The sequence below is a fragment of the Melozone crissalis genome, unplaced genomic scaffold (assembly GCF_028551555.1).
Source record: "Melozone crissalis strain CALT ecotype California unplaced genomic scaffold, PUWL_Pcris_2 ptg000061l_1, whole genome shotgun sequence".
Classification (NCBI taxonomy): Eukaryota; Metazoa; Chordata; class Aves; order Passeriformes; family Passerellidae; genus Melozone; species Melozone crissalis.
The window spans coordinates 14,250,665-14,270,546 of NW_026535839.1; the positions used below are offsets into that span (position 1 = coordinate 14,250,665).

At 41.7% G+C, this 19,882-nt stretch overlaps 1 protein-coding gene across 1 annotated transcript in view; it reads right to left on the minus strand.

Moving 5' to 3' along the window:
• The window catches only part of SLIT3 (slit guidance ligand 3), a 483,586-nt gene that overhangs the window by 176,199 nt on the left and 287,505 nt on the right, over nt 1-19,882 (minus strand). The window contains exons 7-8 of the mRNA XM_054287925.1: nt 19,487-19,558; nt 15,011-15,174 (exon numbers count right to left, since the gene is read on the minus strand). Coding sequence (XP_054143900.1) covers nt 15,011-15,174; nt 19,487-19,558 — 236 coding nt within the window. The remainder of the gene's footprint in view (nt 1-15,010; nt 15,175-19,486; nt 19,559-19,882) is intronic.

The following is a 19,882-nucleotide window of genomic DNA, read 5'->3' on the forward strand; positions in this document are numbered from 1 at the left end:
AAAATTAAACACATCATAGTTGTCAAAACACGAATACATACAAGAATGTGGAAATACTATTCACAAAGCTGTTCATTCTTGGGGTTTTTTGTCTTTGAAAAGACCCATGATGGATACTTTCGTGTTTTCCAACTACAACTGACAAAAAGTTTAAAAAAAAAAAAAAAAAATTTGCATCAACTCATAATTCAATGTTCATTAGGACAATTAGAGATTTTATAAAAATGCAACATTCCTATGAATTTCCTCTCTTAATCTATACTTCCATACTTGCTTGGTTTAGCTCCTAACTGCACAGCAGTGTCAGCTTGTACAGAAAGCTACACATGTCCTGCTTTCACAGCCTTGTAACCAGCACAGAAAAGTCAACATCCCAAAGAGATTCCAGTGGCATCTCTAAGGATCATTATTTTCAAAGGCAGACACAGTTTGAAAGGACATCAGCTGAAAACTTCTGCAGGTGACTTTACACATGCAGAGTGACCCCTCCTGGAAAGCAAAACACAATTTCTGTGAAATCATTCCTTCCATTAGAAAGGTGTTGAACTCTGATGGGAATTAATTTCAATTTGTCTGAGTTTCCTTAAGTTCAAGCATGCTGTCATCCTCTTTAAATATTATTTTGTAACCAGGGGTGGCAGAACAGCCTTATATTAAAATATAATATTGAGTTTCAGGATAAGATCACCATTTCAATTGTGGGCAAAACATTGCCAAGTTCAAATACTGGGTTTGAAATATTTTTATTGGTTGATCACCTGACTTTCTGTCAGGACACCAGAAGAAAACTCTGGGTTTCATACTACTGAGTTTTAAACACAGATAAACAAATTAACACTGATGTTAATCAGAGCTCTGAGTGGCTGCATTTTGGCAGCCCAGACCTCAGAGCTCCAATCCAGAAGTCAGATTTTAAGAGGTAGAGACCATGTAGAAATAAATGAATCTCTCAGGAAATTTGTGCATGGGCAGGGGTCAAATACATTCTTTATGAGTGTGGGCAGCTGCTTCCACCATGAGATGATCGTAACGACCCTTTCTCTCTGCTAAAATACCCTCTCATTTACAGTCCACTCTCCAGCCACCTTGACAGCTGCAGGTAAGGAGTTTTCCATCATATTTCCATCATGAGTCTTTCATTGCCTGACAGAGAACATTTTAGTGTCACCCTGAAGAACCATCTGGGCTAAAAACTACAGTAAAAAGAATTCAATAAAAATCTAAATCCATATGCATATGGTCCAAAGAAACAAATTCATATTTATCAAGCAACCTGAACTTTGATTTTTTCCAGTTTCAAAATCTTATTATTGGCTTAACACAGTCTGTAGACATGACCATGCATTTAACACAGAAGTTAAGTGGTAGCTGTTTGAACTAAAGAGGAAAAACCAATGTCACTAATTAAACATGTACATGTATAACAGGCAGGACAAGCAGCTCTCCTGGGTTTGTTTTCTGTCCATAGAAATGCAGGGCCCACATACCACCACTGTCTGTTATTAGAATTGCTGCAAAATTAACAGAAATCTGCACAACAGCACTGCCAGCTTTGCCTTTCATGGAGTCTAAGGTTTCTGTGGGACATTAGGTGTGACTACTTCTAAAAGTGGTTTATGTTGCCTTAAAATGCACACAGCCCTCTGCTGTGTCTGTGCAAGGACACGAGGTTTGTTCTTGGCCCTGATTTTACCTACATTTACCTACATTTTACACTTTCTCTTTGTCTGCCCACCCCCTGGTACGATGGCCAAAACAAAATGAAGGATGAGTGAGTGCAAACGAGCTACTGCAAGCTTTTAGGGACAGGGAGAAATTATCAAATTAGGAAGAAACTTCAGAGCAATCCTTGTTCTCTGGGAGATAAAGAGCTGGCAACAAGGTCAAATCTTCCACACAACCACCAACATCTCCATCTCTGATGTGCTTTCTGCAGGGACTTTGTAGCAGGGGAAAACTGCATTTTGCACAGTTATAGCACCACAACATACCACTGTGGGTTGGAGAAGCAGTAGCACACCAAATTTTTGTTATGGCACAGCCTCACAAAGCTGATGTAGTGCCAGGAGGAGCTCTCAGAGCCTGCTGCTGACACCTGTGCAGCTGAACCAGCAGCAGGAGGGACAGTGGGGCTGAGCCCAGCTCCTCCCCAGCTGGGAGATGCTGCACTGCAGAGTGCAGGAAAGGCAGGGAATGCAAGAGGGGATTGGATAAATCAGTCTGGAAAAGGGGAAAATATAGAAATAAGTCTTTGTGGAACAAAAAGCAGGTAGCAGCAGTAGAATCAGAGAATCATTAAGGCTGGAAAAGTCCTCCAAGAACACTTGAGTCAGCGATCAGCACAGCACTGCCAGAACCACCTCTAAACCACATCCCCAAAGCACAACAAGCACATTTCTATCTTCTTCATGAGCAAAAGCAGATCTAGAATGTAAGTTTATGAGATTTTTAATGATAAAAATACTTTGTGTATAAATTGCTGTTATCCTGATGAAATGCCTTTGCTTATGTTTTTCTTTTGCAAAGAACAAAATACTGTATTGCACATGCACACTCAACAGGCATCCAGCACATATTCCATCAGCTCTCACACAAAAAATCATCTGTTCAGGTCAATGTTTCTTGAATAACATTAGAAACAGAATTTAAAATCTGATTTAGATTTAATGGCCTCACTTCAATGAGGATCCATTGTTTGCAGATCTATAGAATTAAAGCACAAAAAATCTAAGGCAGTTTGATCAGTTTGATGTTTGTATTGTTGTGGAGAACTGTTTAAAAAAAGACTGGCCAAAAAAACAAGTCTAAGTAGGCTATGGAATATAAAAGTATTAAAATTGGCTATGACTTTCCTAGGTTTGCAGAGTATAAGCATACAGATAATCAACGGTCGTGATACAACACAGCCTCTAAAGAAGGGTATCTGAAACCTAAAAATGAACTTTCCTTTTGCTGCCAATACTTTTTCAAAAGAAAAGACACAGAAAAGGCAGAAATATTTCAAGATTTCTCTTTGTATCCTTCACAAGTGCAGTAAACTCCTCACAGCATGGCTGCAGCAAAAGGAAATGGCCACAGACAAATCAGCTGCATTTACATTATTTCCCTTCTGAAGTTGTTTTCACAATCTGTCATCTTGCCATTGCAGATTTTTTATAATACACAGCAGCTCTAGTTCTCCACCACGTTAATTATATTTTTCTCTGAGATAAAAATCATCCACTCAATCATACATTTTGCTAAAAGAAAAACACTAACAAAATGTGGAAGCCAGGATAGGAGCATGATTAACAAAAATTACTATGCTTTTTTTACCTGATGCAGGGGAATGACAGTGTCAATAATTATGGCAGTTAATATCTGGCACCACCTCAATTTACAGCCTCAGATTTGGTTAGGGGAAAAGAGGAAAGAGAGGGGAGACTTAGGACCCAGATGTTTACAGAAAAATAAATGCTTTGTTCAAGTAAGTCACTCATTGGCCTCTTTTAAAAGCAGCAAACAGACTAATATTACAATTAGAATAGAATTGTTATGGTGTATAAATGAACAGTTTAAATGTCACAGGCATCGAAAATAAATTTTGCAATTACTAAATAAACGAAATAATCTCATTTGCACTGACACCCAATTACAGCACACTAAGCAGTGTGTTTTATTATCTCCTCACCTATCCAATCACCTCTGCAGCAGCTCCTTCCCACCAGTAAAATATTAGTTATTTGTAAAACATGTCAATGGATTTTAAGATAAATCTGACAGGACTTCCTGGTTAAAAACCTGTGCTGACTTTACATCATTTGAAGTAGATCAGACACAAAATTATTGATCAATAAACAAAACACTACAAGTATTGCAGATCCAAGGATATGGTATGACCTTTTTGGGTGTAATTAAATAACCCCTTGGAAGTTCTGACCATGCTGGGATATCTGAAATCAATTCCTACTGCATGAGCCATAGTTTGCACTAGATTGCCAGGGATATGAACTAATTTATTTCACAACACCTAAAGCAGATGTTGCTCCTGATTGATCCCAGTTTAAAGGGACATTTAAGCACAGAGTCCTGCAGAGAGAGAGATGGGCAAGGGGACCACAACTGACCATATGCAAAATTAATGTTCCTTATTGAGGGCAAATCTTCCTCTAATGGACAGAATTTGTACGAATTTGTTTATCCTACACAAATGTGCAGCAAATGGTTTAAGCAAATATTTCCATCTATGGCTGTTCAATAGTTATTTACTGAGCTTTAAGATTTATGATTAGTGACTTAAGCTCCTAATTGATGTTAATAGCATTGAGTTCATAGCATGCAAAAAGTTGCCAGTCATGAATGTTCATGATTTGATTCAAGTTGTCTGCTTTGCTGAACATTCCCAAAGAGTAAATTTATCTGTCAAAAATTCACAGCACATAAGCACAACAGTTCTGTAAGGCAAGAGTCAACACTAATCAGTTTACAAATAAATATCAAAGAATAAAACTGGAAATATCCAACTGCACTGAAGGGAAAGTCTGGCTTAATGAATGAAGCCCACTTTATTCTACAAAATCCTACTTAGTTTCACAATCTATCAATAAAGTAACACCACTGAAAATCAGACCTTACTTCACACTGCCTTATCCTAAAGCACTAATGTTGCAATTATTTAATTAAAAATAATAGCACCACAATTATATGGAATGAGATAAATAAATTAAGAAAAATGAAAAAGGTAGAACAAAGAAGCAGCCTTGACCATAACAACAGAGGCTGAACAGGTGAATTTGTTCTTCTGAAGAATTAATAAAACAGAACCTGTGAGACAACTGAAGTCTATAAAACTATGACAAAAGTGTTTTTCTCTCAGGGAAATTAATTCCACCTAAGCCTTCCAAAGGAGGGGTTGAAAATATCTCCTAGGCCCTGTGCCCACTCTGAGCCTTTTTTTCAAGGTCTTTCTCCAACCCTGTCAGCACAGGCATGTTCACCTTAGAGCAGGTAAAATTTACTTTCTGTAAAATTTACTTTTTGTAAAATTTACTTTCTGTACCTACTGCACCACAATGAAGGCTGCCAGTGGGAATTTGGTTCACTGGCTTTGGACACTGCCTGCTCTTCCAAAGACTAAAAAAATTCTAAAAGAAAGTCTTAAAAGATGCAGTGCTCCTGCAGCTCAAATGGTGCCATGCAGTCATCTCATTAATGCCAACTCCTCAATTTGTATCAGCACTCCTGAAGGTGCACATGAAGTGACATTTAAATATAGGTCCAGAAATAATACAGTGAACTTATAAATATATTCAAGCATAAAAATGAAGAGGACCATAAATTATTTAAGTGAAAGGATGCCACCTGCACAAGGTTAAAAGATAGATAATGGCCATGATCAATGGTGAGCCAGGGAAGGGAGTTCAGCTCCAAACAGGTGATCCATCCTGGGCTGCTCCAGGATGAAGTTTGATAAAGTTATAGAAGGAACAGAAATAGTTTAAGACTTCTCAGTCCTTGGGCTTTGATTTAGTGCTGTTTGAAAAGGAGTTTTAAATACTGCATGACTTTGTTTGCTCGCATGTTTGTCTTTGCTTCTGCATCCTGCTGCAGCAGCACGGGGCTGTCCCTGCCTTGGCACTGGAGCTGCTCTCTGCAGCAGCAGGAGGAGGAGGAGGAGGAGGAGGATGGGATGCTCCGCAGCCAGAGGCATTGCAGATTGACCCAGCCATTCAGAGATGGCACACACAGTGGGACTTGTCTCCTGATAATGACATCCAAGGGCTCCAGTCTGGTCATGAGCTTCCCCACGGACAGATCTGGAGGGAGGAAATGCTTTTTTCCAGGTCAGTGGGCAAGAACTGAAGAATGAGTCACCATCCCCTTCCCTGGGCTGCCTTGGGATTCCACAGAGCAGATTCTTTGGCATTTGGAACATGCTAAGGAAGGCAGGGAAAATAAAGACATTTCCTAGAACAGGCTGGGGTTGCTGCCTCTGGTCTTTTGCAAGAGGCCCCTGGTACATTTAATCTCTTTAAGGTGTCTGCAAATTATAGAATAAAATTCTTACAGATCTTCAGAGCTCAACATGTTAGCCTGCCATTCCAAGGGGTAAATTCAACGAGCCAGGAGATCCCTTCAGTTTGGGTTCAGGTGCTGGTGCCCAGCTCTGCCGGGGAAGCTGCTGTGGGAGGAGGCCAGGGCAGTTCTGGCTGCTTCCATTGGGCTCCACAGCTGAGCCTGCCCCTGCAGCTCCTGGTGCCCCTGTCACACTGAGACAGGGCTGAGAGGGAAAAGCTGTGAGGAACAGCCCTGGAGCAGCCAAGCCAGAGAGTGAGACAGGGAAGGAGGTGCTGGAGCAGGTCCTGGTTTCACCTCAGCGCTGTGAGGAGGGGGAGTGTGAGCAGCCAGCCCACCACAGGTGTAACGCCACTACATATCATCCCTAATTTCACTGCCAATAAAGCAGAAATTCACACAAACCTGGTGGTGACTCTATGCAACTTTGCCCACCATTAATATCTAGAATTATTTTATAAGCACTTGTATGCTTGCTTTCATTACTCTTATTAATTGTGAATTGATAAATGAGTTGCCAGTCATCTACATGAATTAAATAGAAAAATTACAGATTTCATGCACAGGCTCCTCCACATACTCAAAGCCAACCCTGTTGCTCTGTATTTACCATGACTGCTCTCTGTGAAACAGCTCCAAGCCCAGCTGGGGTACTGCCATGAAGCATTTTTTTTTCTGTACCAAAATACTACCAACATAACTACTCATAAAATAAACCACCAGCTTTGGACATTAACATAAAAGCTAATCATGTTATTATTTTTACAGCAACAGTTCAAAAGCTCAGTGGCTGAATAATTACACCCCAACCTGCCATCATTAAATAAGCATTAAAGGGCTATACATACTGCTCTGGGGAAAAGAGAGTTCCAGAAAAAAGGGCTAATTATACTGAAAGGTAAGACATCATTTTCAGTAATAAAACTAAATTTACTGTAATTAAAAGCCAATTTTCAGCTTTGGTCTTTAAAGAAATATTAAGTGCTGTAATAAATACATATTTATCCTTCAAATTCACAAGATGGTCCCCTAAATGAAAAACACCATATGTGGCATCTCACATGCTCAGCAAGTCAAAAAGTAAATTCCTACAGTATGAAACACCATCACTGCTAGTGCTGGAGTAAATTTAGATTTGTAATAAGAAACTTAATGAAAACTGAAAACAAACAAACTGATAAATTGTGATTAGCATCTCTTCAAATTTCCTATACAATTTCATTTGAAGAGCAACTAACAAATGCACAGTACTGAAATGTTTCTTCAGACTAAATGTTAATATAAGTTTGTGGCAGCAAATTGTAACAGGAGGTAAAAATTCCATCAGCGTTCCACAAAAATTTCCCAAGATCAAATTTAAACAGCAATTTCTACCAAAAGGCTTTAAAAGTCTTTAAATCCTTCCTAGACTCCATTGTAAGAGCACTGACTGGGTCAGTGGATGGTCACAAAAAGCAAGAGCAGTGAGAAAAGAGCTGCCACCATCTAAGGTGACTCGAAGGTCACTCTTTTGGGAAGGGGTCACAGTTAGATGAAGTGGTTAAGGTCCCTTCTAAAAGCAATAAAACAGCTGCACAATGGGGGAGCCCCACAAGGCAGAGAGTGACCATTCAAACACACACACAAAGGGCTCCTCCTCCTCCCCCCCCGGATTGCTTTAAAAACAAGGACCATTGGCAGCTCACCTGCATGAACAGGGATGGGCTGCAGGGAGAGGAACCCTCCTGGTGCACTGCCCTGCACCAGCACAACCTGCATCCCTGCAAAACCTGCATCCCTGGGAAAGCCTGCATCCCTGCAAAACCTGCATCCCTGCAAAACCTGCATCCCTGCAAAACCTGCATCCCCAGGAAAGCCTGCATCCCAGGGAAACCTGCATCCCAGGGAAACCTGCATCCCAGGGAAACCTGCATCCCAGCGAAACCTGCATCCCTGCAAAACCTGCATCCCAGGGAAACCTGCATCCATGCAAAACCTGCATCCCTGCAAAACCTGCATCCCAGCGAAACCTGCATCCCTGCAAAATCTGCATCCCCAGGAAAACCTGCATCCCCAGCAAAACCTGCATCCCAGGGAAACCTGCATCCCAGGGAAACCTGCATGCCCAGCAAAACCTGCATCCCTGCAAAACCTGCATCCCCAGGGAAACCTGCACCCCAGCAAAATCTGCATCTCAGAATGACCTGCATCGCCAGCATGACCTGCATCCATGCAAAACCTGCATCCCCAGGAGAACCTGCATCCCCAGGGAAACCTGCATCCCCAGCAAAGCCTGCATCTTAGCATAACCTTCGCCCCAGCAAGACCTGAATCCCAGGGAAACCTGCATCCCCAGAACCTGTATCCCTGCAAAATCTGCATTCCCAGCAAAGCCTGCACCCCTGCAAAACCTGCACCCCTGCAAAACCTGCATCCCCGGGAAAGCCTGCATCCCCGGGAAAGCCTGCATCCCAGGGAAACCTGCATCCCAGCGAAACCTGCATCCCTGCAAAACCTGCATCCCTGCAAAACCTGCATCCCCGGGAAAGCCTGCATCCCAGGGAAACCTGCATCCCAGCGAAACCTGCATCCCAGCGAAACCTGCATCCCTGCAAAACCTGCATCCCTGCAAAACCTGCATCCCCGGGAAAGCCTGCATCCCAGGGAAACCTGCATCCCAGCGAAACCTGCATCCCTGCAAAACCTGCATCCCCAGGAAAACCTGCATCCCAGGGAAACCTGCATCCCAGGGAAACCTGCATCCCTGCAAAACCTGCATCCCTGCAAAACCTGCATCCCAGCGAAACCTGCATCCCAGGGAAACCTGCATCCCAGGGAAACCTGCATCCCAGCAAAATCTGCATCCCCAGCAAAACCTGCATCCCCAGCAAAACCTGCATCCCAGGGAAACCTGCATCCATGCAAAACCTGCATCCCAGCAAAATCTGCATCCCCAGCAAAACCTGCATCCCCAGCAAAACCTGCATCCCAGGGAAACCTGCATCCATGCAAAACCTGCATCCCAGGGAAACCTGCATCCCAGGGAAACCTGCATGCCCAGCAAAACCTGCATCCCTGCAAAACCTGCATCCCCAGGGAAACCTGCACCCCAGCAAAATCTGCATCTCAGAATGACCTGCATCGCCAGCATGACCTGCATCCATGCAAAACCTGCATCCCCAGGAGAACCTGCATCCCAGGGAAACCTGCATCCCCAGGGAAACCTGCATCCCCAGCAAAGCCTGCATCCTAGCATAACCTTCGCCCCAGCAAGACCTGAATCCCAGGGAAACCTGCATCCCCAGAACCTGTATCCCTGCAAAACCTGCATTCCCAGCAAAGCCTGCACCCCTGCAAAACCTGCATCCCCACCAAAACCTGCATCCCCAGCACAACCTGCATCCTAGCAAACAGTCCCTGCCCCAGTTTAGCTTCCAGGAGCACCCTGTGCTGGCAGTGCCCCCTGTGCCACTGCTGCCTGTGCACACACAGATTGCAGGGTGTTTTAACCAGCTGCAGATTGGGGGAGTTCCTATCCCCACATACTTTTCTTTTGGCATCTCCTGAATGCTCTCATTAAGATGCTAAGCCTGAGGAGTGCTATTTTATTTTATTAGCTACTCATTGTTGGTTGTCTCCTCAGCAACATGCTATGGAGTTATCAGGAAATGGAGCAAGACAATCTCCTGACTCCGTGGTCTGGCCAGAGTCACAGCTATGTTTGAAGACTGTTTGACCTCACCCAAGCAAATAAATCTGCTTCCTTATTAGGGCTGCCAGTCTGCATGAAGCAGCAGGAAGCTAACAAATTTTCCTCTTTATTATACCTCAGCTGCAGCCTCACCACACGAATCAGAAAATCTAGATTTTCAACTGAGATTTGGGTCAATCCAGTGTTTTCTCAAAATCAGTATCAGTTTACTTAGCCAGAAAACACTTGGCTACGGTAATAATTTCTCTCAAGTCAATTTCAGACTGAAATTCAAGTTATTTAGTCCAAATTATACATCTTGATTTTCTTTACATTGTTTGAGACTGTCGGAATGGGAACTAAGGATCAAGAATCAAAGAAAATGGTTTCTAATATAAAAAGATAACACTGTATGGATCCACCTTCCTTCTCCAACAATGCATGTTTCATTATTAAAGAAAACTATCTTAGAAAAGTACGAATAATCACATATTTTAGACTTAAAAATTTAATCAACTCTTAGAAATATCAGTCTCTGGTCTAGCCTAAGAAATCTTACCCAATATTCATACTCCAGTGTAAATGCTGTCCACCATCAAGCTACTGGCCAAAATGAGAACAAATTTGCCAGCAGCTGAAGTATGTGACAGATCACAGTACAAGACACAGTGCTCCTGCTTAGATGCACAGATATTCTCAGGGAAACCAGAACAATTCATCACTGCAAAAAAAATTCCAAATGGGGTCAGTGGCTTCTGCACAGAGAGACCTGAAATAACCAAAGTGCTGCTGATGGCACAACTTCATGAACCCACTGCTTTGCTTGCAAAGCTTTACAGCTGTTGCAGGTGAGAAAACACATTATAACTTGACTTAACTGGTCAATACATAAGCTAATTTCATCTTCAATAAGTAAGGAGCAGGTAGAAGAAAAATCAAAGAGCCATAATAAAACTTATAAGAGAGGAAAATGAAATAAAATTGCTATCGTGAGAAGGTCAGAGGAGGACAAGAGACAGACAAATAGGCAGAGAGAGAGAGAGAGGGAGAATGTGTTTGAGAGACATAGGCAGAGAAGGAGAAGCCAGTCCAACAGTGAAACATCTGAGCACAGGAAGGAAGCTGGGTTTGATCCAGGCAAATATGAGAAACCCCTAAGAGGTACTGAGCCTAAGCCAACACCCCCAGATGCTTCTCTGCTACCTGAGGGAATATAAAAATAAACATCTCTCCAAGACCAGAATACAGGTAGTATTTCAAGTGCGACTGTCTTTGCTTACTGCACTGACTTTTTGTCACAGCAGCATGGCAGTGAATGGCAAAGCTATGGTGGAGAGAGGAGAAATACATCATGCTACCTATGTAAAATACACCCTACTATCCACATGATTTGTATTTCAAATGGATCCCATGATGCATGTGAAATAAACCCTTTATCCATGTGAACTACACTCTATTATCCATGTGAAATACATCACATGATCCATGTGAAATACACTCTATTATCCATGTGAAATACAGCCCCTATCCATGTGAAATACACCCTGGTATCCGTGTGAAATACAGCCCTTATCCATGTGAAATACACTCTATTATCCATGTGTAATACACTCTACTATCCAGGTGAAATACACCCCGCTATCCATGATTTGTATTTCGCATGGATCCCATGATGCATGTGAAATACACCCCTTATCCATGTGAAATACACCCTTTATCCATGTGAAATACACCCCTTATCCAGGTGAAATACACCCCATGATCCATGTGAAATACACTCCGCTATCCATGTGAAATATATCCCATGATCCAGGTGAAATACAACCATTACCCATGTGAAATACACTCCTTATCCAGGTGAAATACACTCCTTATCCAGGTGAAATGCAGCCTGGTATCCAGGTGAAATACAGCCTGGTATCCATGTGAAATACAGCCCTTACCCATGTGAAATACACTCCTTATCCAGGTGAAATACACTCCTTATCCAGGTGAAATACACCCCTTACCCATGTGAAATACAGCCCTTATCCATGTGAAATACACTCCTTATCCAGGTGAAATACACCCCCTATCCAGGTGAAATACACCCTGCTACCTCTGTGCGGCACATCACCAAGGGGCTCATCCTCTGGTGCCACAGAATTTCCCCTTCCTCACATCCCACCTTGCAGGAGCTGTCACCAAAGGCATCCCAGAGCTGCAGACCCAACTGTGCAGGAGAAGAGGCTGTTTGGAGATTTCTCCAGGAGCAGATGGCCCTGAAGGCAGAGGCCCAGGATGGCTGCTCTGGCTGAGGTGGCTCTGGAGGGGACATTCCCCTGCAGGGAGGGGACAGCTTGCTGGAGGAGCCAGTCTGGTGGGTGACAGCAGTGCCAGCAGCACCTGGCACTCTCCCTGATGGTGAGGAGCCATCTACTCCCAGCCCCACTCTGTCCCTGACTTTCCCCTTCTCCTCAGTAACACAAACCCAACCAGACATATTTCCAAACAGCAACTATGCACTGCTGAATCCTGCACCTTCACCTCCATCTCTGAGCCAAATGCCCAAACAGGAGAAACCTGGAATAGCTCCTCCACTGCTCTCAGGTGACCTACATGCACCATCTGAATCAGCTTTTAAATATTTTTAATTAATACAAATAATGCTTTATATATTTATAATTTATATTATGTATTTATATAATAATTTATAATTTGTAAAACCCAAGCTGAACAATGTTTTTGAAAGACTGACACCCAGGTTACACGGGTATGACTCAGTTTACCTCGATATATCTGCACATAACTCTGATTTCATCAGCACTATCTGGAGAGATTTTGTTCCTAATGCAAACACCATGGTGCAGGACATGTCCACAGGGAATCCAAAAACTTGGGTTCTATTTATGGCACTTTTCTATCATTGTTTCATTTCCTCTTTTCCCACTTGGCATGGAGCATTCAAAATCTATTTCCAAAGAAACATTTCTCCTAAAATTATAAAACATTGCTATTTTTGCATAAGGTCCAAAGATTAAAGAGGAGTCAGTTTTTCAGTGTTGTGTTTCTTCTTTCCCCAAATTATGGACCTACTCTTTCCCTCTGAAGCATCCAGCAGCACCAGTTTTGAACTGGAATGCTATGATGGAGCCCATTTCACAGTGAAGGAAAAGCTGAGGGTTTTTGGCTGCTGTGATATTCCCACTGCCATAAAAACACAAATGTTTGATGTCCTGAACCTGTACTTCAACAAATTCAAAGTTCACCACTTTGAATTTCAGCTCTTCCTAACTGGAAGGGATGCCAAGGTGGCTCTCCCTGCCAGCTTGAGGCTGGTTACAGTAATTCACAAAATCTTAATTTCTACAAAATTCCATTGCACAGGGACAAGTTCAGTTTGCTCTTCACCGCCTGTCCTGGTTTGACTTCATATTCACACATTAACAAATTATGCTGTAAAATCAGATATAAGAGCTGTAATGGGGAGCAGGGAAGATTTATATCCTCTTTAAACTAGCTGTCCATGTAGGTTTTTATCGAACCAGCATGTACTAAGCTGAGTTCTCAGCTAAATCCACCACTAAAATGAGGTCTCCAAATGAATTTCTTTTTCAGTACGTTTCATTTCATTTCCCAAATGAGAGTTACAGGGATACAGCTGATGGACTGTCACACTGAAAATTTCTTTCCTTGAATTTTCATGATTTTGTATTTTTTACAAAAGCAGGCAGATCATGAGAGAATGCCTATATCCTCTTGGTCCAACAGGGAACTGTTAAAAACCTTGTCACTTTTGGAAGTCTCAGTCTGCACAGACAACCCCATTTAAATGAGTTCTGTTCACATTACATTTCTCATTCAGCAATTATTATCTCTTCTCCTGACTTAAACAACTCATTTTCCTCCACTTCACTGTATCATAAATCCAAATAGCTGAACTCATGCTCCATCTGAAACTTCATTTCACAAGAGGAAAGGGAAAAAAAAGCTGTGGTTGCCTCTTTGGTAAAATTAGCTTCTGATAATAGCTTCATTCATTTATCCATTTGTTTTATCCTTCCTCTCTCAAGACCGTTACATTTCTAAACTTTTCCTTTAGTTAAACTTTTGATATAACTTATCAGATATTCTACCCATCATCTCCACTACAGTGTAAAATTTGCTCAGCACTCTGAAATATCATGTCTCAATGAGCACTATGCACAACTTCATTTTCCACGTGCCCATAACACTTCAACACACCTTTGGGCTGGGCATTAATTAATCATGGTTGAGTGGGGTCAAGCCTTTGTTCTTTCTCTAAATGCAACCATTTCTCTTAGTCACTGCCATGTAAATGCCATGTAAATGGCAGAAAAAACACATTCCCAAAACACTTCTGGCAGGAGCAGCTCTACTGTATTTCCATCAGCCAATCCATGTACCCATAGGATAAAGTTTTAGGGCTCTCAGGCTGTGAGAGATAAGGAATAAAACAGCACAAGACTCACAATCAATGTTTAGACTTATATCACCTCCATAACAAACCCTCTGTGTCACCACGGAGGCTGCAAAACCACCTCCAAACTAATGTCTGGTATATTTTTTTTCCACAGGATAGACATTGCCATGCTGCTCCTCCACCACATCCTTCCTTTCAACCCAACTCAGAGATTTCTTTTTCCACTTTTTGTTGTTTTTTTCTTTTGTTCTTTTTCTCCTCCTTTTAGGAAAATGTATTTCAATTCTACAAGAACCAAGTGCAGTTCCAGAGACTTGATGAATAGGCCCAACATACAGACACATGATTTGTGAGTATCATCAGCCCCATTTATCAGTGTGGAAACTTGTACAACAGCAAAGTGCATTGGCTCCCTCAGAATCCCTGTTTCAGTCCCTGGGATAAAATCTGCTCCTCGCGTTCTGAAGTCCAATCATTTGTCAACAGACTCAGATTTGCATTTTCTATTTCCTTTCCTTTGTATTCCAGTCAGCTGTAGAGCTCTTCCCTTGAGAAATACCAAATTATCCACACATAATTGATTTCTTATGTTGATATCATTGGCAATGTTAAAGCAGAAGAAGTAATTTGAGAACCAAAATGTTAACTGGAATCCAATAATTCTCACAAAGCTGCAAAAACCCAACAATTTGATCTCCTCCCATACAGTTTAGCAGCAACAAAACCAAACAGGATCGCCGTGTTTGCGTTCGAACGCGACACAGCCATTTTCCACGCCGCTTTTTTTTTATGGGAACATAAAACCAGAGATAAATAAGGAGACATGAGACAGATATGAGACAAAGGAAGACTGGCAGCATTACCAGAGCAGACAAAGTCCTTCTTCTGCACCTCTGCCACGAGGAAGCCGCGCAGGCCGACGGGCGCCAGGCAGAAGGTGAACTGGCCGATGGTGCGGCGCTGGCGCAGCCAGTCCGACAGCCAGGCCAGGTGGCAGTCACAGTGCAGGAAGTTGGAGTGCAGCCGCCTGCAAAACACACCAAACATGCAGTTACTGGGGGCTTCTGGACAAAACGCACAGCAAATACACAGTTAGTGGGGTTTTCTAAACAAAACCCGCAAAGGGAGCCATCACTGCGAGCCTGCCCCTCTCTCTGCTGCCATCTCAGTGGGATCATCCCCGGTTCTTACTTACACACGAGTCAGGGCTTGGCTGTCCTCAACATTATACAAAGGACTGATATAAGTTTGTGCTGTTATTTGTAATGTTTTCAAAAAATTCAATTCAATGGTGATCCACCTGCAGCTGGCCATTCTAAAGACAAAAATACGCAGAATTTAAGATTGCTCCACGTAATCACTTTGTCTGTGATTTCACATCAGAAAGAGCTGCATCAATGTGGTATCTCTGAGTGAATTCAAAGAATGGCCTGTCTAAACATGAGGACCAGGCTCAAGAACAGGATGATGAATGATTGTCCCCTCTTCTCCATCCTTTGGGGAGAACCTCTCCACATTAGCTCCGCTGGTTGGAGTATGGTGCTAATAACACCGGGGTTGTATGATCCCTGTATGGGCCATTCACTGAAGACTTGTACTTGATGATTCTTATGGATCCCTTCCAACTCAGAATATTCTGGGAAATGACATGTAAAATAAAACTTCAGAGACTATTGGTATAATTTCTGTGTTGCCTGTACAAGTCCATCAATGCTCTTTTTCCTGTAGTAATTTAACACAAGTATAAAAGATCTACAAAGAATTTTTCAGCTTATGAAAGATCCAGTCATGGGCAGCTCCCTGCCAGGATTTGCAGACCCATTATCACATCTGTAAAATGATGATGGGTTCAGGGAACAAATCTGGTCATTTAAATAGCCACCAAACTTAAGGTCAAAACAAAAGTCCAGGACATGAATTATTTCATTCCTGTAATGACTCATGCATTTGGAGTGTTGCACCAAATGAAATCATGAACCAGATTAAAAATCCTGTCAGAAATGGTTAGACAAAGCATTATTCACTCATATTACAGGCACACAATTGGTGTGCACCAGATTTAGCCTTGTCCATGCTCCAAAGCAATGAACAGTCTGTCTGTGAGCTGTCCCTGCAGCACAGCAGCAGCTCAGCCCTGCAGTGGCGCCCGGGCTGACAGTTCCAGATTTGTATGTCTGGGATGGACAGCCACAATAACGGAAAAGGAAAAAAAACCCCACAAATCTGGAGCTGGGAGTTTATCCTGTAGAGATGGAAAGCACTAATCTCCTGGGAGTACTGTAAAATGTAATTGTTCTACAAGGATGGCTAGAAAACCTTGAGTCTAGAGATTGTGAAGCTATTTAATTGGAGCTGCAGCAAGTTAGATTTCTAGTAAAATGTTCAGCTGTTATGAACCATTAATTTGCCTTTTTGTTGCAGAACAAAAAAAATACATAAATATGATCTAGCCAGAAATTATCCTAAGTCAGAATTTGTTGTAACCTGAGAGAGTCATTGTTTTATTTAAGCCCTCAGAGTCTCATCCTTCCCTCCACAGCAATCAACAATGATACTCAGGATCTGCTTCCTTCTGGAACTGAGCTCATCCCATGCCATTCCCTGCACCCCCTGCATGCAAGCATCAGTGAGAAAAGCACTATTTCACACAAAGGGTTAGGGTTAGGCAGTTCTCCAGTTCTGTGAGCTGGTTTTCCCCCTCAATAAATTGATTTATCTGGGTTTTGGGGGATCCTGTTTCAGCAGTGCAAACCACCAGCTCTCTGCCTCAGCAGAGCCCTCCTTGTCTTTTGGCACAGCCACTCCACTTGGAGAGGAGATCATTTAGAGACCCTATCTAAACAAAGCAGCCTATCAGAATATATTTTTGATAATTATACTAATAAACACAGCCTCAAGAAGACTTTTCACGGTACTTCAAAAATATTATAAACCAATTCCCTGGGAACACATAAAACACTGAAGTGTTTTCACACATTTTCAGTTTACCCTTAAATAAAAAAATGAAAATAAATAATGTAATTACCTGTCTCAGCAGTAATTCACAGATGCAGAGACAACAGGACACTTACCATTAGGCAAATAGGTAGAAGGAACATGCTTTATCATAAATAAAGCTGTTTCAAGCAAAGGAAAGCAGATCAATAAAAACTAATTCCTGTCACTTCCAATCAAGGCTAAAAATCGATGAAACTTAAGAACAGAAGAGACAGTTAGCTAAAAAATCTTAGCACAGAAGAGCTGATTTTAGCAAAGAATTCTTCAAATGCTACAAAACTTCCTGGCATTTTACCCTTTTTCTTCTTTCCCCTGAGTGCTCATGTTGAAGGTTAATATACTTTTTATATTTTCTTCTCTGTTCTACCATAGGCAGATTGTTTTGAGAGCCATGAAGAAGAAAAGCTGTTTATTCACAGAACCACCAGAGCACACTAGCTGCAGCAGGAGCATCCCAAATATCCTGCTAATGGATCTCACCAGAGTGTAAAAGAGGCAAAAAGGAAAACACTGTCCACACTGCACTGGGCCTCAGCTGACTGGGAAAAGGGCTCATCCCTACTTAAGGAACATTCAGAGCAGGCATTTCCTACAAAAAAACTTCCAAAAAAAAAGCACATCTAAGTGTCAGGCTGTTTGAGAAGGTGGACACAGTGATGAGCATTTTTTAAGGAAACAGTGAAGTCACCAAACTGTGAGGAGCATCATTCACTATACATTCCAACAAGAAACTTGAGAAAATATTAACATCTTCCCCCAAAGAGTATCTTTATACAAATTCCTACATTGCCCTGCTAGGGGTGCTGTGTGTTATTTGTCAGTCTGTGGAGACTGGAACCTGTCATTTGATATTGATGAAACTGACTTTACAGAACATCAGGTGAATGAATACAAACGCAAGTTTGCCTAAGTTGCCCTTTTATCCACAGTCCCAAAATTAAATTTCCAGCAAATCCTTTTAGAGTGGGGCAGCATTCATGTTCTGTAAAATGTGTCTCTCAGAATTCAATAGGAAAGCTTCCCTTTATAAATCCTATTTATGACTTCTTCCCTTTTTTTTTCTTTTCTTTTTTCCCCCTTAATTACAGCAGAGGGGGATTAGTCAGTGTAAGTCTCCAGGGAGCTATATACAAAGCCATCTCTGAAATTAAACTAAAGGGAAAATGGCAGAAGACACTGAAGGCACAGAGCTCTGCTAACAGACAAGAGTGGCTAATCTGGAAAAGCCAGGCAAATTTTCTGAATAAGAAAAGGCAAAACTCCAGGAACCTTAACTCTACACCTTTATCTTCTTTAGCCATTCTCTTCTAAAAGACAAATATCTCATTTCCATTTAATTACTTACATTAAGATCTAATAATGTCATCATTTGATGAAGAATGCAAATTTAAGTCAGAGGTTATCTTACAGAGATTGACATAAGTAAGAGCCATTTTCCTTCAGTTCTGTTAATTTATTTAATATGGTTTTACACATGCATGCATAGCATCCCTGAAGTATTGTATTTTTTCAGTGGCACAGAAAATTTTCAGGCTAGCTACTATTTCCCTTTCTTTGCCTCTAGAATTAAATACATCTTGGATGAGTTTGAGAATCTGGAGGAAAAACAGGGGTGCTTTGTTTAGACGTGACTTTTCCTGAAGCTGTGTATTCCCTAAAGGAATTTAAAGAAATAATTTACTTAAGGAAATGGTTTTGGTAGGCTATGGCTAAATTATACAATGCTTAGTCTAATTTCACAGTCTTTGTATTTTGATCTATTAAAGAACAGAGCTTTTCCAGTGCAATGGCATGCAGCTCAAAAACAAATGGATTTGATATAAGAGAAGCCTTTATAAAAAAAAAATCCATCAGAATAAGTGACATTTTGTTTCAGAGAGTATCTAGAAAGATGCTTTGTTCGTCTTCTTTAAAAATGCCTTGTTTCAAAAATTAACATTCTGAATTTGAAAAGAATAAATGGGATTTAAACACAGGATTTTAACAAAATTCAATAATTTGATCCATCTGAGCAGATTTTACGATCTTGCTCATGCTCCAGCTTGGAACACATTTCACATTATGGATTTTCCCATGGGAAAAAAAAAAAAAAAAGCCAGTTTATTTTCTGGGCAAATTCAAAGTCTTGATAAAACTGACTTTTAATTAATGCTGGGCAGATCCAGCACAGAGGCTCTCAGGGCTCTGTGGGCACCAGCCCCTTCAGAGCCCTACCTGGGCTCCCCAGCCCTGCAGCCACCCAGCCCCTGAGGGACTGATAAATGAGATTATCACAGATGAAAAATAGCCAAAAAGTTGGTTTACAGCATCAGGATTGTATTGTAATATAAAATCCTACTCACAGAGTCCTGATCTTTGGCATGTGGTTGAAGCTGGTAACAGGAATGCGGGTGATGTTGTTGTTGTTGAGGGTACTGTTAGGAGAGAAAAAAAAAGAGAGAAAAAAAATAGGCTGGTCAATAATTTGCATCTCTTCACCAACACACCATTTACAGAAACAGCCTGTTAAAATTCTTGGCAAGCAGCAAGGCACACTCCCTGATAGCTGTGACAATTTGTGACATACCATGAAAGATGCTGCTCAGGGAAAGCAACCAACAGCAGCATCAGGATGGCTGCAGGTCACTGTTTGCCATGTCTGGGTATCGAGGGGTACAGAAAATGAGTTTTTATCAACCACTGGAACAGATCCAGACCTGTCTGTCCAGCTGCCACTTTGAAAACCTGGCGCAGCCTGA